At 43.5% G+C, this 13743-nt stretch overlaps 1 protein-coding gene across 1 annotated transcript in view; it reads left to right on the forward strand.

Annotated features, from left to right (window-relative positions):
* The window catches only part of ptprq (protein tyrosine phosphatase receptor type Q), a 47163-nt gene that overhangs the window by 16233 nt on the left and 17187 nt on the right, over positions 1-13743 (forward strand). The window contains exons 15-25 of the mRNA XM_029248959.1: positions 351-471; positions 1121-1275; positions 3033-3178; positions 4577-4739; positions 6305-6595; positions 6997-7272; positions 7850-8001; positions 8234-8375; positions 8647-8916; positions 11298-11627; positions 13563-13681. Coding sequence (XP_029104792.1) covers positions 351-471; positions 1121-1275; positions 3033-3178; positions 4577-4739; positions 6305-6595; positions 6997-7272; positions 7850-8001; positions 8234-8375; positions 8647-8916; positions 11298-11627; positions 13563-13681 — 2165 coding nt within the window. The remainder of the gene's footprint in view (positions 1-350; positions 472-1120; positions 1276-3032; positions 3179-4576; positions 4740-6304; positions 6596-6996; positions 7273-7849; positions 8002-8233; positions 8376-8646; positions 8917-11297; positions 11628-13562; positions 13682-13743) is intronic.

Here is a 13743-nt window from a genome sequence, read left to right on the forward strand (position 1 = left end):
TCCTTCCATAAATTTCTATCTTGTGAACCTGAATCATCCTTGGCACGAAGCAGTTTGATTTGATCCCTTAAGAATATAACATCAATGTGGGTAGATATGTCCCACCTGCTGGGTATGCAGAGTTATATTTTTTTGTCATCCTTATTAGCTGCTGAATTTTTCTCCCCTTTTCAGTGTTAAAGGCTGTCGTTGATACACTGAGTCGCAAATGGTTTCCCATGTAATTTAAACTAACTCGTTCTGTTTTAAGTTCCAGCTCTGCTCATGGATGCCATAGCAGCCAGTAATAAGGGTTAATGAACATTCTGAAGAACTCATGATAAGTGGCAAATATGTTTCCTGCAAAACAGTACCCAGTTCTCCCCCACGATTCCTGTTTGCCAGAAGGTTGTCCGATAACCAAATAGAGCTGTCCTGGACTCCGCCATTAGAAGCGAATGCCCCAGTTCTGTACTACCCTGTACGTGTCTGGTAAGCTGATTTTTGTCTTAACATGCTTTCTATTAATATTTTCTCATATTCTAGTAATCACTTATTCATACAGAAAACCTTTTTCAAACAAAAGCTCTTGTTTGATTTTATATATCAGTCCTGAAAGATGAACATTGATTTCTCGAACAGCAGGGCTCAAAAAAGCTTTTCCCCTCAACTTTTTCCCTCTTAAGTGCACATTATAATCCATGTACACACTTGAATGGACGTCAAGATTCCACTCTTGGTATCCAGCTCCTGAACTGACTCATTATAGTTAAGACCCTGCACTATTTTCATGGTATAATATCCTAAAGGCACAAACTTTACTATTTTACTTTACTACTGTTTAGTAAAGTGTCACCAGTTAAACATATTTCTAATTAATCCGTCTGCTATTTCCGCTTCTATGCACATATTACTTGGATACACACATACACATCTTTGTAGTAATTGTTTTATTTGTGTAGTGTTTCTTCAGATTATTACTTTATACTTACTGTGTAACTTTGCTTTATATTAAATGAGCATCCACAACATCAAATTTGCATGGCAACTTGTATGTACAAGCGTACTTGGCCGGTAAAGTGTTGTTGTTTTATACACCACGCATTGTTTACTGTGTTGTTCACCATGTTGGGATATGCAGGAACTTGACCTCTGAGTACAGAGAGAATGTGACCGACACGTTCGTTGTGATCAGTGTGGACGGAGAGGGTCTGTACAATGCCTCCGTCTCCAGCTGGACAAGATTTGGGGATGGCGGTATGCTGGTGTACATCACTTTCAGCACTGTGATCACAGGTAAGCTGTATCCATGGCTCTAAACATACAGAAAAAGGTTGTGTCATCACCCCTGCCACATTTGCTTCCATCCATAACTTTATTGAAGTTTTTCTTCATGCTGCGTCTCATGTCATCGCAGTTCTTGCCTTTGTTATGAGACCAACACAGTCAAATCACACACAGTCACGTATGAGAACTGAGCTCATATTGCAGATCATCTTTGTGTCAAATGTTATTTCTCTCATTACATTGGAAGATATGCCTTCACAGAGAATTATTACTGTACTCTTATGATAGTGTATACCCCATTCACATACCACAGGGTTACTATTCAGTACAACAGCCTCCTGCCTTGCCCTTGCCGCTGTTCTTCCACAGCAGCTATTTCATTCACTGCCTACCACTTCTTTCAGTCTGTAAAGCGCACACACACACACACACACACACACACACACACACACACACACACACACACACAACATTGTCTGAACCGCTTGTCCCATACGGGGTCACGGGGAGCCAGAGCCTAACCCGTCAACACAGGGCGTAAGGTTGGAGGGGACACACCCAAGACGGGATGCCAGTCCATTGCAAGGCACCCCAAGTGGGACTTGAACCCCAGACCCACCAGAGAGCAGGACCCGATCCAACCCACTGCAACACTGCACCTCCTGTAGTCTGTAAAGCATGCAGACAGATTGCTCTTTCATTGAAAAACCTCTTATAGAGCTCCTACTTCCCTATGCATTGTATGGGTACAGCTATCAGCATAGAGGTTTGAGCTGTTATTGTTGGACCCAAAGGTCGCAGGTTTTATTCCCACCTCTAGCTGTAGTACTCTTGAGGAGGGAACCTATTGGAAATTGCTCCAGTCAACTTGCCCAGCTGCATGAATGGGTAAGTAGATTAGTACAGTAAGTTGCATTGGAGAAAGGAGTCAGCAAAATGTATTGAAAGTCTCAACCAATTTATTAAGGTAATCACAACCTTATTTACTGTACCACTCCATTGATTGATTAAGGTAAATATCACGGCTGAAAAAGCAGGTTAAATATCATTATTAATTAATTTAAACAGCGGATGTTTTCAATATGGTAAGTTACAGCGTTTAGCTTCTTACACTTTCCTAAACTATTTATTTATACAGCCGTGTAATTTTTACTGTATCATTTCAGGGTAATTAGCCTTGCTCAAGGGTACTACCGCAGTAGTGGGAATCAAGTATTAGTTACCAATACTAGATCAGTGTCCACATGTTTTGTAGAACAAAAGACATAACCACTTTGTGAGCTTTTTTTATATTCTATGTAACAGATTTTCAGGGTGTCTGATGTGTATCCTGCCAAACACCCTATGCTTCCTGGATATACTCTGGACCTCTGAGACCCTGCATTGGACAAGTGGTTATTGATAATAGAAGAATGAATTAAAATGTCACATTAAAAGAGAAGCTAGAAATTGTATTTTTAAAGGATATTACAAAATATGTTGATGTTATCTTTGTCAGGCATATTTTTTTTTTATTTTGGAATTATAATTAATTTTAAATGATATATTTTTTCATGGAACCGATTATAATTGGACAAATAAGTATTACTGTTTCAATTAGAAATAACAGTAATTTGACCCCCTCACTGCTGTTACGGTGTATTTCAGACTATTTCAGTTGCTCACTGCTGTTAGGTGAACAACTGGTGTATAAAGTTTGCTGAAATGTTAAGTCTGTTCATGTGATCAATGATCAGGATGTTCACGTTTTTGGTGTCCTCTTTAAGGTCCAGCGGATCCTCCACAGAACATTTCTTACATCAGCCTGACGCCCTCCTCTTTGCAAGTGATGTGGTACCCCCCCAGACAGCCCAATGGAGCGGTACTGTTTTACACCATCCACTACAGTAACAGCTCCAGCATTTACACCCAGGTGAAAATCTTGATATTGCTCGGAGGATTTCATTACCCAAAATAGAGGCTGTTTGTTATATCAAGGAAACGTGACATTTCAATGTCTACTGGGGCATGTGTTTTATTAGTGTTTGAAATAGTGAAATAATGTCTTATGGTGGATTTGCCAAATGGACAAGAACAGCTGCAGTGAGGGTTTTTACCATTCAGCTGGTTGAAGGGTTTGCACATGCCATGGGAATGCGTTGGGTCCAGTTTAATGTGAAGGCTGTAGCTGAATCCAAACTCACAGGGGTAGGAAAGATGAATGCAACCCGGCAGCAGGAAGAGCTTAGTTCCAGCACTGGGAAACCAGGACCCGAGTGCCAAGATAAACACCAGAGTAAGTGAACGCGTGTACACACACACACACACACACACACACACACACACACACACACACACACAGGCACAGGCACAGAAACACACACAAATTTCCACCTCCTCCCACACGCGGTTCCACTGCTAACTGTGCTCGCAGCAGAGGTGTCGCCTGGGGGCCTGGTCCTCCACCACACCACTTCCTTCATGATGGCCTGCCTTTGAGGGCCCAGCCTGTCATTAGCATTTCACACTCCTTGCTCCCCTTGTCCTCTTTGCCCCACCGGTGTGAACGACAGTTGGTTCGGGGCGTTGAAGATCAGAGGACAGTAGCACACTCAAACAGATGCTTTGCCCAATGGAGAGGAAATGAGGATTAGGAGGGTGACACGCCGCTGTTTGTGGAGGGAAACAAGGGTTGTTAGTGAGGGTCTCTGTTGCGCTCGGTGCTCCAAGGTTGGAGCGCCGTCTACCTGCAAGCGTGTGTGAAGGAACTAAACAGTCACTATGATGTGTAATGCGGATGTTTGTGCTCTTATATGATACAGCCTTATTCTAGATGCATGTGCGTTCTCGTGTCTGAGACAATTTGTCCATTTTAGTTTAACATCCAATTAAACGTGCCTACGTAAGTGTTATACGAAAAGGCTCAAAAATGCGGAGATGCCTCCTGTTTCCTAAATAAAATGTTCAGAATTTTTGATTAGCTTTTTCTTCTTGTGGAGGAATTTGCATCTTTTTCCATCTCTCGTATATGTTACCAGTGTCATTAAAATACATTTTCTGCGTATAAAATGACAACAGATGGCACAGTGGTTAAGACCATATCCTTTGGACTGATAGAACCCAGATTCGAATTGCTCCTCCTGCTGTAGCACCATTGAACAAGGTCCTTCTCTTAAATTGCTCCTGTAAACATAACCTAGATGTTTAAATAGGTAAATAAACTAAACATTGTCAGTCGCTGTGCAAAAGAAGGTCACCTCAATGAATAAATGTACATGTGAAATGTGTATTGAGTGTAGCCTTAGTCCTGTCCTAATAAATGTTCCTGCAGAGGGTCCCCGTCTCTCAGCCACAGCCTTCCGACGCCCCTTTGTCGTTCGTTATGGAGAATTTGGCCAAAGGCAGCAACTACAGCCTGTGGATGAGCGCTAACACAGCACAGGGTGATGGCGGCGTGCAAAGCGACATGATCCACGTGCTCACGCCGGAGGACGGTGGGTAACGGCTCTGCTAGCTGGTGGCGTCTGCAGCGGTTTTTCACCGGTTTTTTTTGCAAAAAAAAAAAATCACGTAAAAATTCTAGAGAGCTGCACCACATGTAATTTTCATCGTTTTTGTGAAAGGAGAAAACGCTGTCTCCGCAAACTGGTACTTTTTGTCTCAGGACCTGTCCTTTCAGCTTCGTCACAGGTTGTCATGAGACTGCCAGTTTGTTTTTCCTTTCACAAAATGTGGTGAAAATTTGCAATATACAGCAGGCCCTAGGTGAAAGACCATGTTAGAAACTGAAAAATTAGAAATTATTATATTGTGTTTTATTCGTGTCGTGTCTTCATGTAGTACTTGTAGCCCAAGTGATGTTACATTTGAAGGGAGAATTTAATTTAAAATGTCTTATTTTCTGATGCTATTCTTTAAGTCTGCCATGGGTAGTATGTAGACTACAAATGAACCATTTTCAGCCTTTAGGTTTTGGGACGATGCTAGCGAGATCTCGTGTTTTTTTACGTGGTTTTTGGAAAAAAACGGTGTAGACGTCACCCTACACTTGAAGATTAGCACTTTCCGTGGCAGTATTGTTGATCAAACTGGGTTATATTATTACCTGTTAATAATATATCAGATCACTGTGCTGCTTCTGATGTCTCTCTGCCTGGATAAAAACTCTTCTTGTGTTGCAGTTACAGAGGATTCAACCCTGACTCTCCTGCTCAGACCAGACCCTGGCTCTGCCTTTCCTGGCTCCGCCTCTCGCATGGCCCTCTAGCCAATAGGCAGCAGGCTTTCCATGTCTTCCCCCAATCAGGTTTCCCCTGATCCTTGTCAGATGGTTAAACCGCTCCTTCGAGCTGTACCGTACATGGGTACTCTCACTATGCAAAACATCTTTGCAAAATATCTAGGAATTAGCATGAGCTACCAGACACCACTGCTCATGTGTCATCTCAGACATCTTACACCATTTTTGATCGGTATCCCTTATGCCAATGCGTTGTGCCACAGTTCTGACTGGAAGGTGGATGGTACCGTGGTAAGATATGGTGAAAGAAATGCGATATGTGCGGACACATGGTGCTGTACAGGGTCTGATGCAATTAAGTGTACAACCTAAATGGAAATAACACCACTGTAAGGACAACGTCGCTGGTCATCTTTTCATGTATGAGTGTTTTGTTGTGCTTGTCTCGGTGTTGAAGCGGTGAATGACACGTTCCACTTTTACGTTAAGTCTTCCCCTTCTCCCCATGTCTGCCACCGCTGCTTGTGAGACGTGTCTTTTTGTGTTTCTTATTCTGCTGAGGGCTGTGTTTTTGTTGATTTGTTCCCCGAACTGCGAAATTGTTCTTCAATGCCTCATGGAACATTAAATGGAAGGAACATTAATGTGATGATTAACTCAGTTCTGCTGTTTGCACATAATGTCGGGATTACATTAAGAAGATAGTTGATATCAGGCTTTTTTTCTTTTTTAAGCAATTTTTCATATTGTTTCTTTTTATTTTTTTCCTTTTATTATGTCTATTATTTGAGCTGATGGGTGTGATTCTCTCTCCTGCAGTTCCTGATGGGCCAATCCGAAACCTGACTGCCCAGAACTTTACCTCGACAGCCATCATTGTGAGCTGGGACCCCCCCATATCCCCCAACGGCAGGGTGTTCTACCTCCTCAGTCTGAAGGTGTTGCATGATGAGAGCGGTAACACGACAAATAAGAGCACCACCGACACCGTGTTCCTCTTCACAAAACTGTTCAAGTACACCGATTACGTGCTGAGGGTCACTCCAGCCACTTCAGCGGGCCACTCGGAGAGCAGCACCACCGTCCTCTACCTGAGGACTGAGGATGACTGTGAGTGGTACATGTAATCTCTACGCCTGTACATAGTTGCATTAGTTTGTGATTGAAGGGCCAGAGAAGTGTTTTGAATGATGATAATGACCAAATGAGTTGTAAGAACTTTATATGTATATATTGAGCATCTTTAGACATACAGTACCACTCAAAGGCTGAAATATACCTGGACACCTCAGGTAATACCTGTATGGGACAAACTGGACAGAAAAATGAAAGAAAGCAACACACAAGTGTCCTTCTAGTCACTAAATGTCTTGCGACAAAAGAACTCATTTCCAGCAAACGTACTAATACTTTTGGCTCGTACTGTACCACTCTAAGTGCTACACGGTCGACACAGTTAAAAAGCAACCTCCCCAGAGCTATCCCTCTACTGATGTCATTTCTGTTCCCAGTTCCCAGTTCCCCACCAGTTATGGGTTCCAGTAAGAATGTGACCGCTTCCTCCATCTACCTGTCCTGGCATCCACCTGTGGAACCGAACGGGGTGATCACCGAATACACTGTGGCGGTGCAGAGCCAGGATGGCTCTGACACAACTGTCACCCCCAACACCAGCCTCGTCCTCACTGGTTTGATCCCCTTCTCCCCTTACAATGTGAGCATCGCAGCAGTGAACCGCCGCGGCATGGGCCCACCCCTCACCCTGCTGCTACATACCGATGAGGCAGGTGAGAGTTAATGATGTTAATGGCCATCTGGTCGGTGTTTCTCAATTTCAGATTAAATACACCAATGGTTAGATCATATAGAATTATCCATGTAATTTTTTCCCCTGCTGTTGGATTTTGTTAAATTGCAAGATTGATGTTCACAACACTGGTGAAGGTACAGAATGGCTCTATTCCATAATTAACCCTGTTTCAATACAATTTTCTGCACAGGGGGTCTTTGGAAATGCATTCAAAAATATTTATAATTTCTCAATTCTCTGGGGGGTGCAGTGGCGCAGTGGGCTTGGCTGGGTCCTGCTCTCTGGTGGGTCTGAGGTTCAAGTCCTGCTTGGGGCGCCTTGTGACGGACTGGAATCCCGTCCTGGGTGTGTCCCCTCCCCATCCGGTCTTGTGTTCTGTGTTGCCTGGTTAGGCTCCGACTTGTTGCGACCCCACTCAGGACGAGTGGTTTCAGACAGTGTGTGTGTATTTTTTTTCTGATTTTTCTTGTTTTTGTTTTGAAAATGCGTGAGGACAAATGTTGAACGGATCTGAGATTGCAGTGCTGAGGATGAACACAGTCATTTTCCTGTAGGCCCTGCCTCCCCGCCCAGGAATCTGAGCATCTTGAACCATACGGCAGACTCCGTGTGGCTGGCGTGGCAACCCAGCCTGGAACCCAACGGGGTGGTTCAGTTCTATGGATTCAAAATCCTGGAGCTCAGCAGGCAAACTTTGAGCCATCAGGTAATTTTTGTCAAGCAGAGCCCCCTTTCCTCTTTGGCAATTACATCTATTCTGCAGGAATTTCCTTAATTCACTCTATAAGAGATATATAAAAAAGGCAGCATAAGTATGACTATTTAAATATACATGTAATAGATATTAATATTTCAGAGGAAGGCTGTGTTTGTCATTTAACTCTTTTGCTGAGCAGCTCTGCACTGGAGAAACTGCAGGTGTGTGTTTTGCTTCCTAGAATTCATCTGGACCCACCACTCAAACCATGCTGACTGGATTCAGACCTCACAGCATCTACCAAATCAGTGTCAGCACATTCACCAAAGTTGGGAATGGCAATCAGTACAGTAACCCTGTCATTCTTACCACAAATGAATCCGGTAATCTCTTTGCAATAATATAAAATAGAAAATTAGAAAACACTGGAACTGTTAGGGTAGAACCTAAGGTTTTCTCAGGTATTAAATACAGTATGAGTTTTATTTAAAAATGTCCTTATTTAAACTTGGGGTTATGAAGGCATGGAGAAATATGGAAAAGAGACAATGGAATAAATCATGTCGTATTCTCCATTACATTAATAACATGCTGGGATGTTGATGTCACTGCATCGCTTACATAGCTGTCAACACATTTGTTTTCCGTGCACAGCTTCAGATGCTGTGAGAAACCTTACCTGCCACGGATCCAGGTGGGACTCTGTGTTCCTGAAGTGGGACCCACCCGCTCATCCCAATGGGGAGATCACACACTACCTTCTCCAGTTTGGAGACCAGGAGAGGGTCCTGGCTGCTGCTGCATGGCAGCACACCATCACCGGACTGCAGGCCAACACAAAGTACACCTTACGTCTGATGGCAGTCAACGCCGCTGGGCCAGGAGAAGACCAAAACTGCACTGTGACCACGTCCCGGGAAGCAGGTACCTTCAAGACCTTCGGCAATAGAGACATCAATAAGTGCAGACTCTAAGAAGTCAATGGCTTAACATGCTTTGGTCTATATTTTTAAAGCTGACTGAAGAGCATTTACAAATTATTTGTTATTATAACAACTCTCCCGTCCTGGGTGTGTCCCCTCCTCCTCCGGCCTTACGCCCTGTGCTGGCGGGTAGGCTCCAGTTCCCTGAGACCCCATATGGGACAAGCGGTTCTGAAAATGTGTTTGTGTGTGTGTGTATAACAACTCCTTAGGCTTAACGAGCCTGTGTGTGTGTGTGTGTGTGTAAAATCAGTGAATCAGTTTTATTTCACTCTTCCTGGTGATGGATGCAGTTGTTATTATAATAAAATGTAACGTATAGTTGATTAATTATCGCATAAAAATGTTCATTTAACCATTCTGTAATTAGGTTTTTTAAACAATGTGAAGCTATTGCTTTTCCATATATGTCATGCAGTTTGTTTCACGATACATAGCTGAACAAAACAAGTTTTACATTCTGCTTCTAATCTTGTTTTATGAAAAGCTGTTAAAGTGATAATGTGTCCAAGTCAAATATCTTGGTTCTGATTTAGCATAATGACTGGCATAACATCTCATTTTAAGCTCATCTTTTTCATCTTTCCACATCTGGTGGTCCCACGCACAAAAGGTAAAGCATGGAGGTTCTTGGTTCTGGCTCCGTTATGGTGGAACAACCTCCCTCTCTCACTCAGAACTGCTGAAACTCTGTCCACGTTTAAAAAGGGTCTTAAAACTCACCTCTTCCAGATTCACTTCGCCCATAATCTCTTAAATCCATGTAAGGTATAAATGTTCATGCAGCATAACTTTAAGATTTTGTCCAGATAAACCTTTACACAGCTACTCCTGTAATTTAATTGCTAGGAAGGTGATCAGGAAATATCGATATTCTGAGTTTTATGCAGCTACTCATGTGATGAACATCGGTTCATATGGTGGATAGAAACAAACTGCACTTAAGAATAATACGTCCGCATCTAAGTCTTTCTTTCTTCTAATGTAAAGCACACATTGTATTTTCTCTATGAGATGTAGGTTGCTTTGGAGGAAAGCGTCTGCTAAATGCATACATGTAAATATAATGTAAATGTTAAGCTGAAAAGAGTGCTAATGAAGACAGCGGTGCAAACTTTCTACTCTGCATTGCCATTACATATGGAAATTAAATAAGAATAGTAAAACAGCAGCCAATTTCTCTTCTCCTTCTCTGCTCCCTGACTTCCCAAATTGTGCCTTCATGCCCCATGGAACACGAAATAGGAAGAACATTATGGTGGTGATTGATTCGGCTCATCTGCCTTGTGTGCACACGGTGCTGCTGTGTGGTGCTGGTGGAAGTCCGAAGGGAAGCACACGGAGTTAATGACCCCGCACTGTTAGTCACACTTCTGCAGCCAGCATTGAGTCATTCCTAATCTATTTATCCTGGACTTGAACTAAAAGCAAATTAGTCTCACTTTTTGGACTGCTGGGCCTTTACTTTCCACAAAATCTGTCTTTTGTCTGAAAAAAACAATAGGAAAGATCCTGGCGCTGTAGTAGTCTTTATATCCAGGGTGGAGATCATGTGAAATGAAATGTCAGGCTGTTTTCGCAAAGGACCAGCCCCCCGACACCTGAGCTGACCCTCAGAGGTCACAGGGTGCCCCGAGGCCCCGTACTGCGCGTAGTGGGACAGCGAGGCCGGGACCCCCTCGATCACCCTTACGCACAGGGGTGTCGGGGTCCTTGCTTCACCTCTGGAAGGTTAAGACGACCCACTCCGGACATGACAGTCATCCGACGGCATGTAGGAGCAGAACTGCAGCCCTGCCGACATGAGCGGAGCCTTTTGTAAATCTTTCCAGCTGGGATTGACAAATATTCAACGCTTGTCACTCTAGATGCAGATGAAAGGTGCTTAGAGGAGAAATAATCTCTTTTAAATAACTATGACCTTAGGCTGGGATGTCAAGTGTGGGGGCTTGAAATGTTTTCTCGTTGGCCCATGTGGCAACTTGTAGTTTGATGATTATTTAGAAAAAAAGAAAAACGATGGAAGGAAACGTGAAACTTGCCGAGAACACGGCCTGTGGTAAAATGCCAAAATATGACGGTTCCATTATAAAAGAGTGGAAGGAAACAGTTTTGCGCTCTTCTCTGTGACAGATGCATAACAACTTATTCAGACAAAATTTTTTGTTTTCTCATGAAGAGGACATTATTATTTTTCTAATTACTTTCAATAAATTCAGTGTTTCTTTTAAACATTTTACAAGTATGGGGGGTAATTGATTTGTACTGAATTTATGTTGGAAGCTGAACTGGGTTTCTTTGTCTTCTTTGCACTTCCTCCAGTCCCCGGTCCTCCCAGACTGCTGAATGCAACCCAGATCGAGGCCACCAGCGTGACCCTTAGCTGGGTGGCTCCAGAGGAGGTCCCAGGGCATCTCAGGGAGTACCATGTGGAAGTTCAGTTGTTGGCGCCAGGCTGCGACGACTGGTTTGCCACCCACTGCGTGGAGACCCAGCAGCTGGTGTACGAGGCGACGGAGGCCTGGGGTTCTCAGGAGGTCACCATTGATTCCCTCATTAAGTACACTCGGTACAGATTCAGGGTGAGGGCCCGCACCAACGCTGGCTATGGGAACGCCTCCGACTGGGTGTCTGTACTCACTCTGCCCGGCAGTAAGTTGCATCTATAGGGAACAGTGGCTAAAGTGACCTGTGCTAAACCTTAATTTTTCAGGAGAACGCCTTCAGCTTCCTGTTGGAAAACCTTCACTATCCAGTATGAAGAGTTGGTGCCACTGCTTTGCAACATTTTTGTGGTTTCTTTGGCTAAAAGAGGATTTATCCTTCATCTTTTGCTCTCATTGAGAAAAAATTGTCTTCTTTTCTCCTTGTGTGAAGCACTTGAGGCCTTTAGTTTGTCAAAGAACTATTTGAATTGGTTATTTTCGCAGTACCGCAGTACCAACTTTGCATTTGTTGATTCACCTGACACTTTCCTCTCAAGTTACTTACGGTGATTTACCTCATTATGCATCTGGGTATTTTTTAGAGTAAATATCTTGCTCAAGGATTCTACAACAAGAGGTGGGCTTTGAGTCTCAGTCAGCCCAATCTAACACAACATTCAATAGTTGAAAAGAGGATTTTTATCTGAACTTTTCTCATTGACACAAAATGTACAGTTTTTTTCTTCACAGATATGATTGTGTTTTCCCCTTTAAATCTTAAATCAGAAAGTACTTAACAAAAAGTCACAGTGATAATCAAATGATTAAATATCTTGGGGATGGACAACACCAAACACCAATTATGATTTTGAAATGAGTATCAATGCATTTCTTGGTGATGAACAGGTTCGGAGGTTCACCTTCTTTCTGGGCTGTGCTAAGCATACAGTCACACACAGACAGCAATTACACAGAAACAATGGCAATGTGTGTGTGAAATCGGCTAGCCATTACCTTGTTATGAAGGCATGCAGCACTGTCCACCCATGGCTCAGCCCAAGGCCAGCGGTCAAGCCGCAGTGCCTCTCTGACATGCGTAATTAAATGGAGGAAAGGCTGACGAAAGGCGGGTGGCACGGCCAACATGGGAGAACCTGACACCCGCGTGCTCGTCTTTCGCCGAGGTGGTTACTTACCAGAAAAATGGCAGGCGTGACCAGGCTCGTTACACTGACCGATCGGGGGAGGTTGGAGAGCGGGCTGATCCTAGTTGGTGGTGGGGGGGGCGGCCCAGCGGGAAGAGTAATGGGTTCTCCAGACACTCAGCTACCTCCTGGCCTCTCTGGGCCCAGCATCCGGGGTCCATGGCCAGGGGGGAAGATGACCCTCCGCTCGGGAGGAGTCGCATTCCTCAGGAAAAGGGACGGGAGCATGATAATCGGGAAATGATGGTTATTAGTTACAGAAAATGAATTATTTTGGAGGGCCAGTGAGAGGAGTTCAGGAGAGGAAACGTTTGGATTATGTGGGGTTCAGGAGAGGGACGAGGGCAGGGAATTTTCCCTCAGTAAATTGACCAGATTTATAAGACTATTGGGCATACTGATACCCCATCCTCGGATGGCTATCTGACAGCTCCTGATTTAAAAATAATCCTAAATCAGAAAGTGGCAGGCACCCATAGGCCACTGAGAGTTCAAGTGATAGAGTTCTTTTGCTGTAACAATAGGTCATTTTCCCCAGCTAGTCTGTTGTGCTGTCTTTGTGTTGCCACACAGCCTTGGTGTTGTCTGTTTAGTCTCCGCATGCCATGGCTTCACTTCTTCAAACATCTTTGGATGCATTTGCTTCACAGTTGTAATCAGTCTGTTTTAGAAAGGCACTCAAAACATTTTTAAAGAACAAGAAAGGTGGATGCATCACTTTGGGAACAAATGTCGTATTGTCTGAAAGCAGAAGGGAGCCTTAGAAATTTTATGTTAGTTCTTTCAAATTTTACTATTTGGAGATGCTAAAAGAAGTGTAAAGACAACAATGTCCTTGAGAGTTAATACTGTATGTCTATATAAAATATATATTATATTCTATATGTTCCAAGTGTTGTCAGTTTTACTAATGCTGCTGATTTAGCCCATTTTGCCACTTTTCCATTCATTGTCAGAGCCGGATGCACCTCCTCGTGACGTGTCGGCGTTGCCCTCCTCCAACAGCCTCAAGATTCAGTGGAAAGCCCCGGAGGTGCTGTCAGGGCCCACCTCGTACCTCATCGACATCATCCCAGTGAGTATATTATATTATACTATACAGCTTGGTAATTTTTATTGGAGTAATGTAGGGTAAGT

This window comes from Scleropages formosus, chromosome 24 (genome assembly GCF_900964775.1).
Source record: "Scleropages formosus chromosome 24, fSclFor1.1, whole genome shotgun sequence".
Taxonomy (NCBI): Eukaryota; Metazoa; Chordata; class Actinopteri; order Osteoglossiformes; family Osteoglossidae; genus Scleropages; species Scleropages formosus.